A 21,021-nucleotide genomic window follows, 5' to 3' on the forward strand; every position below is an offset into this window, starting at 1 on the left:
TATACAGTGTGTGTAAATGAGGTAAGATTAGGGAGGTAAGACTTCATAAATACATGATCCTCATGCTTGTCCCTTTGATTTGTGATGTAAGTTTTTTATGGCTATTTCTAGGATGATAAAGTAAGATTAAGATTAAGAGTTATCAGTGAGTCAAATTGAATTAATTGAAAAGACTAGAAATGTTACAGATCTATACTGTGATGTGACAGCGACAGCTTCCGGTAGAAAAGCGAACTACAATACCAGAAAGAATAATGCAGTACTATGCTGAAACCGGCGTAGTGTTTGGTGGCGCTGTAGAGCTGCGATGTGTTTGTTGTCTCCGAAGACCCGTCAAGATGTCTGACATGGAAGATGATTTCATGTGCGACGATGAAGAAGATTATGATCTGGTAAGCGTAAGTTTACATAATACGTTTCTATTTCCTTATTTATTGATGTTTAATCAGAGCTGTTTCCTTAGCTAGTATATTTTCATTAGCTAGGTCGGAGCAGGGGAGTTAGCTAGTTAGGTAGCTAAACTACCTAGATAGATAGCTAGTTCAGCTAACGTTAGCATAAAGGCGAGGATAGCTTGCAGAGTTGCTGCTAGTGCTAGCTAATCTCGGCTGCTTGGCATGGGGGGAAACTGAGTTTGCTATAGTATACTGAGTTAGCTATACTAGTCAATTTATTATAGCATGTTATGTTACCATAGCTAGCCACAAACATACAACCGTTTAGCTAGCTAGGTGTAGATAACTACCCTGTGGCCGCGCATGCGCCGTTGCTGGTTAGAGAAAACAGCTAGCTACTTAGACTCATTAGTAAACAACTATGGCAAGCCGTTAGCACAATCATAACATCTCTGTCACGTTATCAATCTTTGTTGTATTAACTCATAGCCAGCTAACTTATTTCCTGAGTTTATGTCTCAACCCAGGAATATTCCGAGGACAGTAACTCAGAGCCAAATGTCGACTTGGAAAACCAGTACTACAACTCCAAAGCACTGAAGGAGGATGACCCCAAAGCAGCTCTCAACAGCTTTCAGAAGGTGGGTACTGGCTACTCACTCGCTCCACTCACTCACAGATTGATGAGTGTACGATGGTAATGTATACTCTCTATTGGCAGGTATTGGAGCTGGAGGGAGAGAAGGGAGAATGGGGGTTCAAAGCCCTAAAACAGATGATCAAAATCAACTTCAAGCTAGTAAGAAATGAAATGCTCTGTGGTGTTGTCTCAAAATGTCTACTCTCCGTCTCTGAGTCCGTATGATTAGTGCTTGTGAGTTTGTCTTTATGACATACTGTCATTCCCACTGCAACTTCAATGCCCTGTCTCCTGTCGAACTGTGTGTGTCCTGCAGACCAACTTCCCAGAGATGATGTCTCGGTACAAGCAGCTGTTGACGTACATCAGGAGCGCTGTGACCAGAAACTACTCAGAGAAGTCCATCAACTCCATCCTAGACTACATCTCCACCTCCAAACAGGTATAGACGCAATACCTGGAACTAGAACAAAGGGTTTTTGGCCTCAAAGCTCAGATCTTTATTTTGGCTCAAATCTCAAGTGATGTGAACTGTTTGTTATTCCATTTAAAAAAACAACTTTTTATCAATATCAATTTCTTACAACTTTTGTCTTATATGGCCAATAAAGTTACTGACTCTGGGTCAGTCCTATTGGTATGAATGAAGTGGTGGCAGTGGTTCCATGTTCTACATGACTGAGGTGTTAATGTAGGCTGAGGTTCATGTTCTAGATGACTGAGGTGTTAATGTAGGCTGAGGTTCATGTTCTGGATGACTGAGGTGTTAATGTAGGCTGAGGTTCATGTTCTAGATGACTGAGACGTTAATGTAGGCTGAGGTTCATGTTCCAGGTGACTGAGGTGTTAATGTAGGCTGAGGTTCATGTACTGGATGACAGGTGTTAATGTAGGCTGAGGTTCATGTTCTACATGACAGGTGTTAATGTAGGCTGAGGTTCATGTTCTGTATGACTGAGGTGTTAATGTAGGCTGAGGTTCATGTTCTACATGACAGGTGTTAATGTAGGCTGAGGTTCATGTTCTACATGACAGGTGTTAATGTAGGCTGAGGTTCATGTTCCAGGTGACTGAGGTGTTAATGTAGGCTGAGGTTCATGTTCCAGGTGACTGAGGTGTTAATGTAGGCTGAGGTTCATGTTCTACATGACAGGTGTTAATGTAGGCTGAGGTTCATGTTCTACATGACAGGTGTTAATGTAGGCTGAGGTTCATGTTCCAGGTGACTGAGGTGTTAATGTAGGCTGAGGTTCATGTACTGGATGACAGGTGTTAATGTAGGCTGAGGTTCATGTTCCAGGTGACTGAGGTGTTAATGTAGGCTGAGGTTCATGTTCCAGGTGACTGAGGTGTTAATGTAGGCTGAGGGTCATGTTCCAGGTGACTGAGGTGTTAATGTAGGCTGAGGTTCATGTTCCAGGTGACTGAGGTGTTAATGTAGGCTGAGGTTCATGTTCCAGGTGACTGAGGTGTTAATGTAGGCTGAGGTTCATGTTCTACATGACAGGTGTTAATGTAGGCTGAGGTTCTAGATGACAGGTGTTAATGTAGGCTGAGGTTCATGTTCCAGGTGACTGAGGTGTTAATGTAGGCTGAGGTTCATGTTCTAGATGACTGAGGTGTTAATGTAGGCTGAGGTTCATGTTCTAGATGACTGAGGTGTTAATGTAGGCTGAGGTTCATGTTCCAGGTGACTGAGATGTTAATGTAGGCTGAGGTTCATGTTCTGGATGACTGAGGTGTTAATGTAGGCTGAGGTTCATGTTCTAGATGACTGAGGTGTTAATGTAGGCTGAGGTTCATGTTCCAGGTGACTGAGGTGTTAATGTAGGCTGAGGTTCATGTTCCAGGTGACTGAGGTGTTAATGTGGGCTGTGGTTGGTTGTTTTATGTGTCACAGATGGACCTGCTGCAGGAGTTTTATGAAACGACGCTGGACGCTCTGAAGGATGCCAAGAACGACAGACTCTGGTTCAAAACTAACACAAAGGTAGGGTGTGTCAAAATAATATCAGCTTTTTCCTAGTGTGCACTCAGTCACTACTTCCCACAAAAATCAAAAAGCAGTGGATTGGTGGTGGCAGGGACTAGTAATTTCCTCTCAAATCAGTAAAGTGAAGTGAACAAGTGAGAATTGGGACATAATGTTTCTGTTTATTTCTATGGGTAGGACAATATCTGATCTGGCAGTTTGTCAGGCCTCTGTGTTTGGGAGTTTCTACCTCTGCAAAGCCCTAGACTGGTAGCGAGATCTGTTTGTGTTAAATTGTTTGCCAAACATCACCCTAACATCCTTATTTAGTGATAGTTATAGCACAAACATAGAAGTTGTTGTTGTCTCTCAGCCTGTTTTAACTGTCGTCCTCGTGTTGTCTCTCAGCCTGTTTTAACTGTCGTCCTCGTGTTGTCTCTCAGCCTGTTTTAACTAAAGTCCTCTTGTTGTCTCTCAGCCTGTTTTAACTGTCGTCCTCGTGTTGTCTCTCAGCCTGTTTTAACTGTCGTCCTCGTGTTGTCTCTCAGCCTGTTTTAACTAAAGTCCTCTGGTTGTCTCTCAGCCTGTTTTAACTAAAGTCCTCTGGTTGTCTCTCAGCCTGTTTTAACTAAAGTCCTCGTGTTGTCTCTCAGCCTGTTTTAACTAAAGTCCTCTGGTTGTCTCTCAGCCTGTTTTAACTGTCGTCCTCTTGTCTCTCAGCCTGTTTTAACTAAAGTCCTCTTGTTGTCTCTCAGCCTGTTTTAACTAAAGTCCTCTGGTTGTCTCTCAGCCTGTTTTAACTAAAGTCCTCTTGTTGTCTCTGAGCCTGTTTTAACTGTAGTCCTCGTGGTGTCTCTCAGCCTGTTAACTGTAGTCCTCGTGTTGTCTCTCAGCCTGTTTTAACTGTAGTCCTCGTGTTGTCTCTCAGCCTGTTTTAACTGTAGTCCTCGTGTTGTCTCTCAGCCTGTTTTAACTGTAGTCCTCGTGTTGTCTCTCAGCCTGTTTTAACTGTAGTCCTCGTGTTGTCTCTCAGCCTGTTAACTGTAGTCCTCGTGTTGTCTCTCAGCCTGTTTTAACTGTAGTCCTCGTGTTGTCTCTCAGCCTGTTTTAACTGTAGTCCTCGTGTTGTCTCTCAGCCTGTTTTAACTGTCGTCCTCGTGTTGTCTCTCAGCCTGTTTTAACTGTCGTCCTCGTGTTGTCTCTCAGCCTGTTTTAACTGTAGTCCTCGTGTTGTCTCTCAGCCTGTTTTAACTGTAGTCCTCGTGTTGTCTCTCAGCCTGTTTTAACTGTCGTCCTCGTGTTGTCTCTCAGCCTGTTTTAACTAAAGTCCTATTGTTGTCTCTCAGCCTGTTTTAACTAAAGTCCTCGTGTTGTCTCTCAGCCTGTTTTAACTGCCGTCCTCGTGTTGTCTCTCAGCCTGTTTTAACTGTCGTCCTCTTGTTGTCTCTCAGCCTGTTTTAACTTTCGTCCTCGTGTTGTCTCTCAGCCTGTTTTAACTGTCGTCCTCGTGTTGTCTCTCAGCCTGTTTTAACTAAAGTCCTCTTGTTGTCTCTCAGCCTGTTTTAACTGTCGTCCTCGTGTTGTCTCTCAGCCTGTTTTAACTGTCGTCCTCGTGTTGTCTCTCAGCCTGTTTTAACTAAAGTCCTCTGGTTGTCTCTCAGCCTGTTTTAACTGTCGTCCTCGTGTTGTCTCTCAGCCTGTTTTAACTGTCGTCCTCGTGTTGTCTCTCAGCCTGTTTTAACTAAAGTCCTATTGTTGTCTCTCAGCCTGTTTTAACTAAAGTCCTCTGGTTGTCTCTCAGCCTGTTTTAACTAAAGTCCTCTGGTTGTCTCTCAGCTGGGCAAGCTGTACCTGGAGAGAGAGGAATTTGGGAAGTTACAGAAGATCCTCAGACAGCTGCACCAGTCCTGTCAGGTACAGTAAGACAGGTGGTAGTCTGAGACAACGCTTAGTCTGATGGGGTTTACACAGCCATCTGAGTAGCTAAGTTCCCAATATGGCTGCTAGCAGTATTTTTGTTGTTGTTGTATACTGGTATGATCTGTTATGTTGTATATCTATGTGCACTGGAGACAGATGATGTTGCAGATATATGGTCTGTTATGTGTATATCTGATCTATTATGTAGTATATCTGTATCTATGTGCACTGCAGACAGACAATGTTGAAGATCTGTGGTCTGTTATGTGCATATCTGATCTGTTAAGTTCTATATCTATGTGCAGTGCAGACAAAGGATATTGGGGATCTATGGTCTTTTATGTGTGTGTGATCTGTAATGGTGTATATCTATGTCTCTCTCTAGACAGATGACGGGGAGGACGACCTAAAGAAAGGCACCCAGCTCCTGGAGATCTATGCTCTGGAGATCCAGATGTACACAGCCCAGAAGAACAACAAGAAGCTGAAGGCCCTGTATGAACAGTCCCTGCACATCAAGTCTGCTATCCCTCACCCACTCATTATGGGAGTCATCAGGGGTGTGTTACCACCGTAGACAGATGAAACCCTGAAGGCAGCATAGCTGTCAACATTATTATATTTTACATTTATTGCATTGGAGCCACACACAGCGGTTTACATTGAATAAATACATTGACCATAGAAAAATAATCCCCCTTAGAACTATTATTCTATGGTTACGCCTTGTAAACTGACGTGTAGGAAAACTCGGGGAGGTTTGCCACTATCGTGGATAAAATCGATAATATTGTATAAGATGGTAAAAAGATGTGTGTGTGTGTCAGTCACTGCGTGTGTTTATGTGATGTAATAACAGGCCTGTTCCTGTTTTGTCTCCTTCCCCAGAGTGTGGGGGTAAGATGCACCTGAGAGAGGGGGAGTTTGAGAAGGCCCACACAGACTTCTTTGAGGCGTTTAAGAACTACGATGAGTCAGGCAGCCCCAGGAGAACCACCTGTCTGAAGTACCTGGTGCTGGCCAACATGCTCATGAAGTCTGGAATCAACCCTTTCGACTCACAGGAGGTACAACACTCATTCAATTCAGTTTAGTTAAGTCCAGTTAAATGAAATGTTATTTATCCCCTAAGAGCAATTACTAACATTATCATTATGGAACCATACATGTGGTGGAGGCATCCCATACCTTTATATTGTTGGAGGCAACATTGCATTAATCAAATTCAAATCACCTGCAGCAAACACTGCTTGATAAAGTGTTGTATTACAGTGGCTGTTCTTATTGTGTTTTTCTGTGACAGGCCAAACCCTATAAAAACGACCCAGAGATCTTGGCCATGACAAATCTAGTAAGGTAAGAACACGTGTGTGCTTCTAGTCATCCATGGCGGTGTTGCTGATATTTTAGGGTAGAAAGCCAAGGCATCAGTTAAACAATAACGTCACTATTTACAACCTATTTCCACTTATTTGTGCTGAGTTGTCAGTTGACCCAAACTGTTATTGTTTTACATCACATATAAGTGGTTGATTGAGGTGCAACATAGTGAAGATACCCTTTAACCACGGGTTCAGCTGTGGCGTCTCTTCAACCTAATTTATGATCAGTCTGGGATCCACGACACAGAGGGTTTGCTCTGTGATTTTGATGCAATTGCAGAAGGAAATGGAACCGCTCCTAGGCTGTGGCTCTGACACCTCTCTCTCAAAATGTAAAACAAGGCTGAGGCCTCCGTGAGCTCGTGTTTGTTTCCCAGACGATGACTGGTTGACAGGTGTAGTTGGGGAGGGGTTTCTGGTATGTCTGCTCTGAACAGTGTGAGAAGCATGAATGCCCTACCGTTCACGGGCTCCACATTCGTTAACACAGCGGATGCTGGATTGAATGGCATCGACCATAAAAAGCCCATTTGAAAGCCATTTGCTCTTTAGCTCTGGTCTCCTCCCTTAACACCATGGGACCACGCAGCCATCATACCGCTCAGGAAGGAGACGCCTTTTGTCTCCTAGAGATGAACGTACTTTGGTGCGAAAAGTATAAATCAATCCCAGAACAACAGCAAAGGACCTTGTGAAGATGCTGGAGGAAACGGGTACAAAAGTATCTATTTCCACAGTAAAACGAGTCCTATATCGACATAACCTGAAAGGCCGCTCTGCAAGGAAGAAACCACTGCTCCAAAACCGTCATAAAAAAGCCAGACAACGGTTTGCAACTGCACATTGGGACAACGATCATACTTTTTGGAGAAATGTCCTCTAGTCTGATGAAACAAAAATATAACTGTTTGGCCAAAATGACCATCACTATGTTTGGAGGAAAAAGGAGGAGGCTTGCAAGGCGAAGAACACCATCCCAACCGTGAAGCACAGGGGTGGCAGCATCATGTTGTGGGAGTGCTTTGCTGCAGGAAGACTGGTGCACTTCACAAAATAGATGGCATTATGAGGAAGGACAATTGTGTGGATATATTGAAGCAACAGCTCGAGACATCAGTCAAGAAGTTAAAGCTTGGTCACAAATGGGTCTTCCATAAGGACAATGACCCCAAGCATACTTCCAAAGTTGTGGCAAAATGGCTTAAGGACAACAAAGTCAAGGTATTGGAGTGGCCATCACAAAGCCCTGACCTCAATCCCATTGAAGATTTGTGGACAGAACTGAAAAAGCGTGTGTGAGCAAGGAGGCCTACAAACCTGACTCAGTTACACCAGCTCTGTCAGGAGGAATGGGCCAAAATTCACCCAACTTATTGTGGGAAGCTTGTGGAAGTCTACCCAAAACGTTTGACCTTAGTTAAACAATTTAAAGGCAATGCTACCAAATACTAATTGAGTGTACGTAAACTTCTGACCCACTGGGAATGTGATGAAAGAAATAAAAGCTGAAATAAATCACTCTCTACTATTATTCTGACATTTCACATTCTTAAAATAAAGTGGTGATCCTAACTGACCTAAAACAGGTAATTATTGCTAGGATTAAATGTCAGGAATTGTGAAAGTAAGAATAAATGTATTTGGCTAAGGTGTATGTAAACTTCTGACTTCAACTGTCTGTCATTATTTTATGGATTGTAATGTCATTATTCTAACCCAGTGACTGTTCTACTGTTGTGTGTCTACTCTCAGCTCCTATCAGAATAATGACATCACAGAGTTTGAGAAGATACTGAAGACCAACCATAGTAGTATCATGGATGACCCCTTCATCAGAGAACACATAGAGGGTGAGTGGTGTTTGTGTGCCTGTGTGTATATGTGTGGGCTTTCTCACATTTGTTGATGAACGAAACATGGAAGTATTGCATTGAAGACGAGGTTTCAACAAACTTGAGACAAACTGTACCAGTATCTGCATATTGAGATGATGTGCCCTGGTGGACGGGGTAAGAGTGGACGGGGTGAGTGTGCCCTGGAGGACGGGGTGAGGGTGGACGGGGTGAGTGTGGCCTGGTGGACGGGGTGAGGGTGCCCTGGTGGACGGGGGTGAGGGTGCCCTGGTGGACGGGGGTGAGGGCGCCCTGGTGGACGGGGGTGAGGGCGCCCTGGTGGACGGGGGTGAGGGCGCCCTGGTGGACGGGGTGAGAGTGGACGGGGTGAGAGTGCCCTGGTGGACGGGGGTGAGTGTGCCCTGGTGGACGGGGGTGAGTGTGCCCTGGTGGACTGGGTGAGTGTGCCCTGGTGGACGGGGTGAGGGTGGACGGGGTGAGTGTGCCCTGGTGGACTGGGTGAGTGTGCCCTGGTGGACGGGGTGAGGGTGGACGGGGTGAGTGTGGACGGGGTGAGGGTGCCCTGGTGGACGGGGTGAGAGTGCCCTGGTGGACGGGGGTGAGTGTGGACTGGGTGAGTGTGCCCTGGTGGACGGGTTGAGAGTGGACGGGGTGAGTGTGCCCTGGTGGACGGGGTGAGTGTGGCCTGGTGGACGGGGTGAGTGTGGCCTGGTGGACGGGGTGAGTGTGGCCGTGTGGACGGGGTGAGAGTGGACGGGGTGAGTGTGGCCTGGTGGCCGGGGTGCCCTGGTGGACGGGGTGACCTGGTGGACGGGGTGAGGGTGCCCTGGTGGACGGGGTGAGGGTGCCCTGGTGGACGGGGTGAGGGTGCCCTGGTGGACGGGGTGAGGGTGTCCTGGTGGACGGGGTGAGGGTGCCCTGGTGGACGGCGTGAGAGTGGACGGGGTGAGAGTACCCTGGTGGACGGGGTGAGGGTGCCCTGGTGGACGGGGTGAGAGTGGACGGTGTGAGTGTGGACGGGGTGAGGGTGCCCTGGTGGACGGGGTGAGGGTGCCCTGGTGGACGGGGTGCCCTGGTGGACGGGGTGAGGGCGCCCTGGTGGATGGGGTGAGAGTGCCCTGGTGGACGGGGGTGAGTGTGCCCTGGTGGACGGGGGTGAGGGTGGACGGGGGTGAGGGTGGACGGGGGTGTGTGTGCCCTGGTGGACGGGGGTGTGTGTGTGACCTGGTGGACGGGGGTGTGTGTGTGACCTGGTGGACGGGGGTGTGTGTACCCTGGTGGATGGGGTGAGTGTGCCCTGGTGGATTGGGTGTGGACTGAAGAGAGACTGATCAGTGCTGTTTTGTCTTATTTTCCAGAGCTGCTGCGGAACATCAGGACCCAGGTCCTTATCGCGCTCATCAAGCCTTACACTAGAATACACATCCCATTCATCTCTAAGGTAAGTCTGAGGACAGCACTGGCATCTGGACTAACTAGCCTGGTCCCAGATCTGTTTGTGTGCTTTTTTGCCAATTCCTATGGTCATTGGCATGATGATTTTTACAATAAGAGTTGGTAGGACAGCACAAACAGATCTGAGACCAGGCTAGAGTTAATCATTGACTTCACTGTGTGTATTGATAATGTATCTGATAATGAACTTTGCTGAGTAGATCATGTATTTATTAGGTCACTGATGTTGCTGTTTGGATTGATCAAAGTGTAACGCCCTGTGTTCTGTCTCCTCTGTCTCAGGAGCTGAACATAGATGTTTGTGACGTGGAGAGTTTGTTGGTGCAGTGCATATTGGACAAGTAAGTTTGTCCTAGACATGCATCTGATCTGTGGCCCAAACTACCATTTAGGAGAGTAGAATCCACTGTTAGCAAAAGTGTTTTGCATCAAACAGACATTCATGCCATGGAAGACTTGTTTGTTTTCTCTAGACTCTTCCGTATTTCTATGAGAGGCTGAATACCTCTTATATACTACACCGAGTGCTCTTCCATTGACAGACTGACCAGGTGAATCCAGGTGAAAGCTATGACCCCTTATTTCACTTGTTAAATCCACTTCAGTCAGTGTAGATGAAGGGGAGGAGACGGGTTAAAGAAGGATTTTAAAGCCTTGAGACATGGACCGCTGATGGGTTTCCTGTGTGTATCAGGATGGTCCACCACCCAAAGGACATCTAGCCTACTTGACACAACTGTGGGAAGGAAACATTGGATTCAACATGGGCCAGCATCCCCTTTCGACACCTTGTAGAGTCCAGTCCCTGATGAATTGAGGCTGTTCTGAGGGCCAAAGGGTGCAACTCTATATTAGGAAGGTGTTCCTAATGTTTTGTATGCTCTAGGGCTTACCCCATTTAGTCGATTGTTTGGTCAATAGGCTGTTGGTCAACCAAGATTTTTTTCAGTCGAGCAGTGGCAAATACATTCTAAAAAATGATGGCACACGAGACACCTGTCTGATTCACGCCTGTCTGAGTGGACTAATCCATTGCAGGCCGCGGGATGGTACACCAGTATCACCAGCAGTACATTTTACATAAATGACCAACATTTCTTATCTACATTGTTTGGTTACTGTCATTTATTTTAATGCGTTCACAATATTATTATTCCAGTCGTACCGTTGTCATTGTAGGAGTGGACACATTGTTAGCCGAGTGTGTGCCAATTTGGGGATCGGATAGTATTTCTGATTGTCTTAACTCCCCATCACTGTGGAGCTTCTCAAATACATGTTTTCTTCGCCTTCAACAGCAAGTAAACAAAGTCTGTTTTTACATCCATTGAGAATGAAAATAGTTCCTCAACGTAGCCTATTTCAAAAATATTTCCAGCTCTTTCGATAACCACTCGGCATGAAAGAGGGAAAAAATGTAATACCCTGATCGGGTGGAAACGTCATAAAGGCCCACCTGATTACTTCTGATGTGATTTATAGGATATTTATTTTTATCAGGATTTTTTTCTACCTGCGGGTATTTGTTGGCATTATCTAGGCTATTTTTACCTATTGGCAATAGAAGTTATTTTTTCATTAGGTAGAATTCTTATTGACCACATGACATTGATTTTGAGATATGAAGACTTTATTATAAATTAAATGAAACTGTTTTACAAAAATGTGCATATGAAAATCATAACTGGCACGTAGATCAGTAGAAATGGTACAATAACTTGCCAATCCAAGTAGAAAAGGGTGATGACCATTGGTGTAGCCTATTACCGGCTACTTCAGGAGCCTAACGGCAGAAGCTGCAAAGGCCAGCAGCAGCGGGAAGAGGAGGGTCTGGTTGGGAACAGGTTTTTGTCTTTCTGGTTAGGCTATATTGATCTCTGGCTCCCTCTTTGGTCATTTGTGTCTTTATTTTTAATTGCAGTGCTTAAAGCATCAGACATGCTCAGTAGTCAACATATAGTTGATTTTATTCAAACAATAGGGTGTGTCTATATATGTAAAAATAAACATACACAAACTATTTTTTGTTGTTGGGACAGCCCTAGTATACTCAGTGTATAGTGTACCTGGCTGACAGAGGCATCACAAGACGAAGCAAAGCATGTTTCTTGTGCATGAGTGTTAAGACATGTTTCGTGTACGGGGATCATTTGAATTCCTCATTTCTCAGTTCCTCATAGTTTCCACCCTGCACCTTGAGGAATGCAGGAGGCCAGCATGGGTCTCTGTCTCTCTCCCTCTCTCTCTCTCTCTCCGTCTCTGTTTGTGGTGTTATTCTTCCCTGTTTAATTTATTGCAGATCTGTCATTTATTACTGGTTTCATTATTTAGTTTAGAAGTAGTGTACTTGCACACATTCAGTAACTTGCAGGCTACAAAAAGTAAACTGATGAAAGATACTTGTAAACTGTTGATTGCTCCCGCAGTTTTATTGTGCAACGTTTTGACCCAAAGGTCCTTGTCAGCCGGATGAAGATCTTTTGATCAAAACGTTGGGCAAATAAAACGTTGGGAGAAATCAACAGTTTACAGTTCCCATGCTACTGTAGCAGACTGCTGTGTATTGTTTACTACCCTCAGCCTGATCAGATCTACAGCCAGTCAACTGGAACAGATTGACATTTGACACTGCATTCCCACTGTTGTCACAGAGCTCAACAGAATATGTACTGTAATATGTACTGTATGTAGTGAAATGTGGTGGTGGTGGAATGTGTTCATCAGACAGCTTAGTGTAGATGTGATAATTGGTTGAGAGAGAGTACACACATCAGTGGTTCAGGTGCTTGACAGAAACCAAACAGTGAAAGAAGTTCAACAATGACTCCAACTAATGCTATCCACAGTGATTTGTGTAATTTAAACCATAATCAAATGCAAATATTGATGTTGTTGATCCCATTTTTATATAAAAATGCATTGTTTTATACAATATTGTTTGATCCATTTCTAAATGTTTTCCTGACCAAGATGGAAAGAATGTTTAGTCATGTTGCTAGGATGCCAATGTCCATTCTTGTGTTGTATTTATTGAACCATTGTTCTCTGATCTCTCTTGTGCTGTGGTTTCCTCCCTGTAGCACCATCCAAGGCCGTATCGACCAGGTCAACCAGCTGTTGGAGCTAGACTACCAGAAGAGAGGAGGGGCGCGCTACACTGCCTTAGACAAATGGACTAAACAACTCAACTCTCTCAACCAAGCCATCGTCAGCAAACTCACATGATTCTGACTGACATGTGACAATGGACAGCACTGAAAGATAGGAAGGAGAATCTCAATCAACTGTTCCAATGTGTCAGAATAGAAACCAAACGATCCAGTGTGGATGGGCTGAGCGGAGAGGAGCACCACAGCAGCACAGAGATGTTTTGTGATCTGACGCTGCGTTTCCCAGAGAAGGAGAGATACTGCTTTCTAGAAGACATCAGCGCTCTCTAAGGGACATCTCGGTTTACGTCAAGCCCTTCGTGTTTGTTTTTCACAAGACTTTAGTAGAATGATTTAAGAAATATCACTGTCAACACCTTTTTAAAAGTGCTGTATTTTTTTCGGTGGGCAGTTTGAGTACAATAACACAATGGTTTATTTGTGCCTGTTGACTGGCAGCTGGTGTTGGGAAACCTTTTTCACAACATGTAGCTGCAGCATTGAATGCACGTTGGCTGTTGTGAATAAAACAAACTAATGTTCTCCAACTGTGTTTACTGTATATGACATTTCAATGTAGGTCTAGATACCGTCTACTTTTCAGCTCTCATGCTCTCATTGGTTCCATACTATATTATTTGAAAAAATCAATATTATTTGGTAGTTGCAACAGACTCCTGTTCTTAGTGTTAGTCAATTGTTTGTGTGCAGAAACTTATGAATAGATAGATACATTTTCAGTGATGGGAGTGAATCTATGTCATCAATCACATTGCATACAGAACAGTAGCAAAGCAGAAATCTGTTAGAATCATAATCCAAAGGTTGATTCGGTGTTGTAGGCTAGACATACAGTTGAAGTCGGAAGTTTACATACACTTTGGTTGTAGCCATTAAAACTCGTTTTTCAACCACTCCACACATTTCTTGTTAACAAACTATAGTTTTGGCAAGTCGGTCAGGACATCTACTTTGTGCATGACACAAGTCAATGTTCTAACAATTGTTTACAGACTAAATATTTCACTTATAATTCACTGTATCACAATTCCAGTAAGTCAGAAGTTTACATATATTAAGTTGACTGTGCCTTTAAACAGCTTGGAGAATTCCAGAAAATTATGTCATGGCTTTCGAAGCTTCTGATAGGCTAATTTACATCATTTGAGTCAATTGGAGGTGTACCTGTGGATGTATTTCAAGGCCTGCCTTCAAACTCAGTGTCTCTTTGCTTGACATCATGGGAAAATCAAAAGAAATCAGCCAAGAAAAATAATTGTTGACCTCAAGTCTGGTTCATCCTTGGGAGCAATTTCCAAACGCCTGAAAGTACCACGTTCAACTGTACAAACAATAGTACGCAAGAATAAACACCAAGGGACCACGTAGCTGTCATACCGCTCAGGAAGAAGATGCGTTTTGTCTCCTAAAGATGAATGTACTGTGGTGCGAAACGTGTAAATCAATCCCAGAACAACAGCAAAGGACCTTGTGAAGATGCTGGAGGAAACAGGTCAAAACTATCTATATCCACAGTAAAACGAGTCTTATATCGACATAACCTGAAAGGCCACTCAGCAAGGAAGAAGCCACTGCTCCAAAACCGTCATATAAAAGCCAGACTACGGTAGGCAACTGCACACGGGGACAAAGATCATACTTTTTGGAGAAATGTCCTCTGGTCTGATGAAACAAAAATAGAACTGTTTGCCCATAATGACCATCAACTATGTTTGGAGGAAAAAGGAGGAGGCTTGCAAGCTGAAGAACACCATCCCAACCGTGAAGAACGGGGGTGGCAGCATCATGTTGTGGGAGTGCTTTGCTGCAGGAAGGACTGGTGCACTTCACAAAATAGATGGCATTATGAGGGAGGAAAATGATGTGGATAAATTGAAGAAACATCAAGACATCAGTCAAAGTTAAAGCTTGGTCGCAAATGGGTCTTCCAAATGGACAATGACCCCAAGCATACTTCCAAAGTTGTGGCAAAATGGCTTAAGGACAACAAAGTCAAGGTATTGGAGTGGCCATCACAAAGCTCTGACCTCAATCCCATTGAAGATTTGTGGGCAGAACTGAAAAAGTGTGTATGAGCAAGGAGCCCTACAAACCTGACTCAGTTACACCAGCTCTGTCAGGAGGATTGGGCAAAAATTCACCCCACTTATTGTGGGAAGCTTGTGGAAGGCTACCCAAAACATTTGACCCAAGTTAAACAATTTAAAGGCAATGCTACCAAATACTAATTGAGTGTATGTAAACTTCTGACCCACTGGGAGTGTGATGAAAGAAATACAAGCTGAAATAAATCACTCTACTATTATGCTGACATTTCACATTCTTAAAATAAAGTGGCAATCCTAATTGACCTAAAACCGGTCATTTTACTAGGATTAAATGTCAGGAATTGTGAAAAACTGAGTTTAAATGTATTTAGCTAAGGTGTATGTAAACTTCCGACTGCAGCTGCTTTACTCAACAAAAAATATATACTTTTTGCACAGTAGGCCTATTTATCCTGGTCCATCAAATCTTATCAGTGACAGACGCCGAAGGCAAAGACGAACATTGTTTGAGACTGTGGGCTTTCCGTCCCAGATGACCAGCTCTTCTGCCATTCCATTCCTACGTTGACACATTCAGAGCTAGCTGAGCTAGCTAGGCAGCAACAGTTCAACTAGGCAGAGGTAAAACAGGGTGTGTTTCACACAAATGGCTCAACATTTACAATGAAGACAATTAAATCACCTATATCTTGACGACCACTGCGTGCTCAATGACGGTCTGCCGCGGTCTCAGCGATTGACATGGACTCTTGTGATAAGGTAAAGACGGATTTTCTCTGCGAAGTAATGACGGAACCGATTATGTCTGGTAACAGGGCACAACTAGCTTTAGTTAGCTAATGGGAATATGAAGCTAGCTAGCTAGGCCCAAAACATATCTGCAGGTAACAATGTCCCTTTAATGTTTTAGAAGTGTCCGTGAGTTTATCCGATGTTTGATTATTGTCAATGATTTGTCATCTAACTAGATCGCTACGCGTAATAGGCATGCGTGTAAGTAAAGACAATTGAACTGGCTAACTAGCCAGTTAGCTAAGCAGCTTTTATACGCTTGTCATTTTGGATGGCCAATATCTCATCTGTTCTCCCTGATATGCTGATCTATGTACTAGATATGTTTTAATTGAGGCTAACTATATTGAGAATCTAACTAAACTAGTTACAGTACCTATACTGTCACAATGTGTTGACATTAATGACAGTTCATGTCAACATATCGGTTGACATGAACTGACTTAGCTATCTGGTGAACTTTGATGTTTGACACACCGTTAAATAACTAGCTAGATAGTTATTATAATACGGACCAGGGTAAGTTAACTGGCTAGGTAGTGAGTGACCAGTTACCCGAAACCTCCAGTCTGCAGTGAGTGTGTGGTAGATTGTTGACAACTAACTAGCCAGCTGATTCGCTCTGGAGGAATGTCCGGTTCTTTTGCATTTGAATCACATTCCATTGAGTGACTCCTGCTGCGCATAGAGTAACTTAACTATGATGCAAGTTAGCTACTCTATGTGGTCTGACTTACTGTAAGTGCCCATTTAAAATGGCATATTTTTCACTAGGCTTAATTCCATGACAGTATATGGCACCATAGTTTAGGCCACAGAAGGAGAATCTAGTATACTGCAGGGTAGTGTTTTCAGCTGGCTATTTCTTGAACTGAGTTGTTGGTTAAGGGCTTGACAGTAAGCATTTCACAGTAAGGTCGAGACCTGTTGTAATCGGCGCGTGTGACAAATAAAATGTGATTTGATTTGGATGAAGTCCTCCTGTGTCACCATCAGATGCCACATAGGCTGAGTTTTGGTCCACAGTGATGTGAGGACGGTGCATGGGAGATTCAAGGACCCAAGATGGTTTCATGCTTGTGACTTTAATATATTTTTCAAAATGTAGTGTACATGCACACACTCGAGCTCGCTCATCCACCCACCACTCTGTATTGCTCCCTCTCTTGCCCCCTCCCATTCAACAACAGTGAAAGAACAATACAACTTCTCTCTTTCCAGCTGAGAATGTTAGAAGACAATGAATCAGAGACAAAAGCTTGAATGGACAAAGGGTTTGATGGTTGATGGCCCAGTAGTCCCACCCAGTTTTACCAGGCCAGTGCTGCCCTGGCTTTTTCACCACACATCTGGAGCTGAGCTCCACTTATAGGAGCAATTAGGGTTAAGTCAAATCAAATCAAATGTATTTATATAGCCCTTTGTACATCAGCTGATATCTCAAAGTGCTGTACAGAAACCCAGCCTAAAACCCCAAACAGCAAGCAATGCAGGTGTAGAAGCACGGTGGCTAGGAAAAACTCCTTAGAAAGCCTGGTTCCTCTCTAGGTTTCTTCCTAGGTTTTGGCCTATGTGGGGTGGCCAGTCCTCTTCTGGCTGTGCCGGGTGGAGATTATAACAGAACATGGCCAAGATGTTCAAATGTTCATAAATGACCAGCATGGTCCAATAATAATAAGGCAGAACAGTTGAAACTGGAGCAGCAGCACGGCCAGGTGGACTGGGGACAGCAAGGAGTCATCATGTCAGGTAGTCCTGAGGCATGGTTCTAGGGCTCAGGTCCTCCGAGAGAGAGAAAGAGAGAATTAGAGAGAGCACACTTAAATTCACACAGGACACCGAATAGGACAGGAGAAGTACTCCAGATATAACAAACTGACCCTAGCCCCCCGACACATAAACTACTGCAGCATAAATACTGGAGGATGAGACAGTGCCTTGCTCTAGGGCACATCTACAGATTTTTCACCTAGTCGGCTCGGGATTCAAACCAGCGAACTTTCAGGGTGACTGACCTTACCCTCTAACCGCTAGGCTACCTGCTAATGCATCTTCCATAATCGCTGCTATTCTCTCTCTTCCTCGCTCTAACACGCATACACACACACACGCCAACCTGCAGCCTTTTCCACAATCGCTGCTATTCTCACTCACATCCCAGGCGCTAATCAATCAATCACATACAACTCAGTTTGAACAAACAACCTACACCTTCACACCAGCGGAATGGAGAATGGCACCCAGAGTTAAAGGGCCTTCCTGGCTGAGTCTTCCCCCAGCCAGGGCACACATATTGGGAGGTTTGGAGTCTCTTTTCCCTGGTGGACTAGGGCTGGAGTCCTATAGCAACTGACTCTGTTGTAGCTAGTTGTGTAATTGGCTTATCCTGGTTGGGCCACCGTCCTCACTCCTCACCTGATCCTCTCAGGCCTAATCCTGTAACTGTCTCCCCTGTCACCTATAGCCAGGCCTACCTCCTGTAACATCACCTATAGCCAGGCCTACCTCCTGTAACGTCACCTATAGCCAGGCCTACCTCCTGTAACGTCACCCATAGCCAGGTCTACCTCCTGTAACGTCACCTATAGCCAGGCCTACCTCCTGTAACGTCACCTATAGCTAGCCAGGCCTACTTCCTGTAACATCCCTCGTAGAAAGTAACCAACCCCCTCACCCCGCCCCTCACCTAAAGTTAAAATTTACCAACCTCTCCTCTATCAGCATCCTTGTCATCTAAAGTAACACAACCAACCCCTCTGTTTTGTGTAACTAACTTCACCTAATTATCTAAAGTAACCAGCTCTCTTTAGAGTAGTCCTAACCATCAACCCTCATATGGAAACAAAGCATGGTTCATTTAAAATGTCATATTTTTCACTAGGCTTAATTCCATGACAGTATATGGCACCACAGTTTAGGCCACAGAAGGCTGCCATCTAGTATACTGCAGGGTATTGTTTTCAGCTGGCTACGTCACCCCTAGCGCTCTGTGTTGACCAGTCAGGACCCCTGGATCTATCAGATGTCAGCCCACACTGCCCACGGACAGTACAGTAGCACTGGGAAACAATGGCGGTGTGTGTGGTGTGTGTTCACTGCTGTACTGATGCTGAATTCATACATTCCGACCCTGTCTGGGAGAATGGAGTGTCTTTGTGTCGTCAACTCTCCCTCTTCCTTTCCTCCTCTCAGAATGAAAGGGGCGAATGAGGTTGATCTATCCTCTGACCGCAGCTGCCCGCCCCAGTGATAGGTCTGGACTCCATCTCAAATGGCACCCTATTGGGCTCTGGTCAAAAATAGTGCTCTATGAAGGGAATAGGGTGCCATTTGGGACTCAAGCAGCAAGTCCCGATGTGTCAGCTGGGTAGGAAGGCCTGTGATTCAGTCAACATGATGTCAATGGTCAGTTTTGATAAGAGGTGAACCTAGATAAACAGTCCAATGGTCATGACTTAGTAGTCAGACCCAGTTCAGTGTTTCCATATCAGTGTTGAAAGTCCCCTGAAGCAGCATTCATCAGGACTACAAACAAACATGAATTCAATTGATAGCAAAATGTGATTTGGTCGGAGCAACAGAGCAGGGTGGGGGGATGAGGAGAGGGAACAGTGGGGAGGGGTTGTAGAGATGGTCTGTGTTTCTTCAGTTTCACCCAGAACCCACCCAGGCCCACCCATCCATCCAGACAGACAGACAGACAGACAAGTAAAAGCTCATTGAGAGTGCTTTGACTACATTCCTTTAAGACACTGAGCTGTTGACCTGTTGTAAATATTTCCCAGCTTAGACCCAGGCTGTCACCCTGTTGCTGTCCCATCTAGTGGCCTACCGTATCTTTCCACTCTTCCAATCCACTGATGATACCAATACTAGAGCAGTAGGCTGCATCTCATCTGACCTATCCAAACCCTGGAGGACATTGTTTCAAACAATGGATAATTGTCATCCTTTGTATTTTATTTTCAGAGAGGCCTCTGTTGATTTGACATGGTACTGTGGTTTGTGATGTGTCGGCTAGCTGTACAGGTATGTTTGACACATACTTTGTGACACACATTTTATGATGGATATTTTATGACTAGAGGTCGACCGATTAATTAGGGCCGATTTCAAGTTTTCATAATCGGAAATCTGTATTTTTGGGCCGGTTTAAATTTTTTTATATATATTTTTTTTTCAATTATTTTTATTATTATACATTTTTTAATTTACACCTTTTATTTAATATTTTTAACTTGGCAAGTCAGTTAAGAAACACATTCTTATTTTCAATGATGGCCTAGAAACGGTGGGTTAACTGCCTCGTTCAGGGGCAGAACGACAGATTTTCACCTTGTCATCTCGGCGGATCCAATCTTGCAACCTTACAGTTAACTAGTCCAACGCAATAACGACCTGCCTCTCTCTCGTTGCACTCCACAAGGAGACTGACTGCCTGTTACGCGAATGCAGTAAGACAAGGTAAGTTGCTAGCTAGCATTAAACTTATCTTATAAAAAACAATCAATCATAATCACTAGTTAACTACACATGGTTGATGATATTACTAGATATTATCTAGCATGTCCTGCGTTGCATATAATCTGACTGAGCATACAAGTATCTAAGTATCTGACTGAGCGGTGGTAGGCAGAAGCAGGCGCGTAAACATTCATTCAGATAGCACTCTCGTGCGTTTTGCCAGCAGCTCTTCGTTGTGCGTCAAGCATTGCGCTGTTTATGACTTCAAACATATCAACTCCCGAGATGAGGCTGGTGTAACCGAAGTGAAATGGCTGGCTAGTTAGCGCGCGCTAATAGCGTTTCAAACTTCACTCGCTCTGAGCCTTGGGGTGGTTGTTTCCCTTGCTCTGCATGGGTAACGCTGCTTTGATGTGGTGGCTGTTGTCGTTGTGTTGCTGGTTCGAGCCCAGGGAGGAGCGAGGAGAGGGACAGAAGCTATACTGTTACACTGGCAATACTAATGTGACTATAAGAACATCCAATAGTCAACGGTTAATTAAATACTAATGGTATAGAGGGAAATAGTCGTATAATTCCTATAATAACTACAACCTAAAACTTCTTACCTGGGAATATTGAAGACTCATGTTAAAAGGAACCACCAGCTTTCATATGTTCTCATGTTCTGAGCAAGGAACTGAAACGTTAGCTTTCTTACATAGCACATATTGCACTTTTACTTTCTTCTCCAACACTTTGTTTTTGCATTATTTAAACCAAATTGAACATGTTTCATTATTTACTTGAGGCTACATTTATTTTATTGATGTATTACATTAAGTTAAAATAAGTGTTCATTCAGTATTATTATTATTACAAATACATTTAAAAAATAAAATAAAATCGGCCGATTAATCGGTATCGGCCTTTTTGGTTCTCCAATAATTA

General features: G+C 44.1%; 2 protein-coding genes across 10 annotated transcripts in view; both read left to right on the forward strand.

The window, feature by feature from the left end:
• Positions 1-251: 251 nt before the first annotated feature.
• Positions 252-13,314, forward strand: LOC110506137 (COP9 signalosome complex subunit 2). 4 transcript variants are annotated; one of them, XM_036981055.1, is made up of 13 exons: positions 252-392; positions 923-1,036; positions 1,117-1,194; positions 1,352-1,477; positions 2,927-3,025; positions 4,844-4,921; positions 5,313-5,487; positions 5,816-5,994; positions 6,231-6,283; positions 8,062-8,159; positions 9,521-9,603; positions 9,900-9,958; positions 12,698-13,314. In XM_036981055.1, the coding sequence occupies exons 1-13, from the start codon at positions 255-257 to the stop codon at positions 12,840-12,842; spliced, it is 1,425 nt and encodes a 474-aa protein (XP_036836950.1). In that variant the 5' UTR covers positions 252-254; the 3' UTR covers positions 12,843-13,314. The 4 variants fall into 4 exon arrangements, with proteins under 4 accessions (XP_036836950.1, XP_036836952.1, XP_036836949.1 ...); XM_036981057.1 differs by having other exon boundaries at positions 2,936-3,025; XM_036981054.1 differs by having other exon boundaries at positions 274-398.
• A 2,019-nt stretch (positions 13,315-15,333) lies between these two features.
• LOC110506794 (selenocysteine insertion sequence-binding protein 2-like) overlaps positions 15,334-21,021 on the forward strand; it is a 38,514-nt gene continuing 32,826 nt past the window's right edge. For 5 of the 6 annotated variants that reach the window (XM_036981037.1, XM_036981038.1, XM_036981040.1 and 2 more), the window contains exon 1: positions 15,335-15,594. In XM_036981037.1, the coding sequence (XP_036836932.1) occupies positions 15,577-15,594 (18 nt within the window). In that variant the 5' untranslated portion in view covers positions 15,335-15,576. Of the gene's footprint in view, positions 15,595-21,021 lie in introns of all 6 variants that reach the window. The other variant, XM_036981039.1, reaches the window with a different exon arrangement.

The sequence above is a fragment of the Oncorhynchus mykiss genome, chromosome 6 (assembly GCF_013265735.2).
Source record: "Oncorhynchus mykiss isolate Arlee chromosome 6, USDA_OmykA_1.1, whole genome shotgun sequence".
Taxonomy (NCBI): domain Eukaryota; kingdom Metazoa; phylum Chordata; class Actinopteri; order Salmoniformes; family Salmonidae; genus Oncorhynchus; species Oncorhynchus mykiss.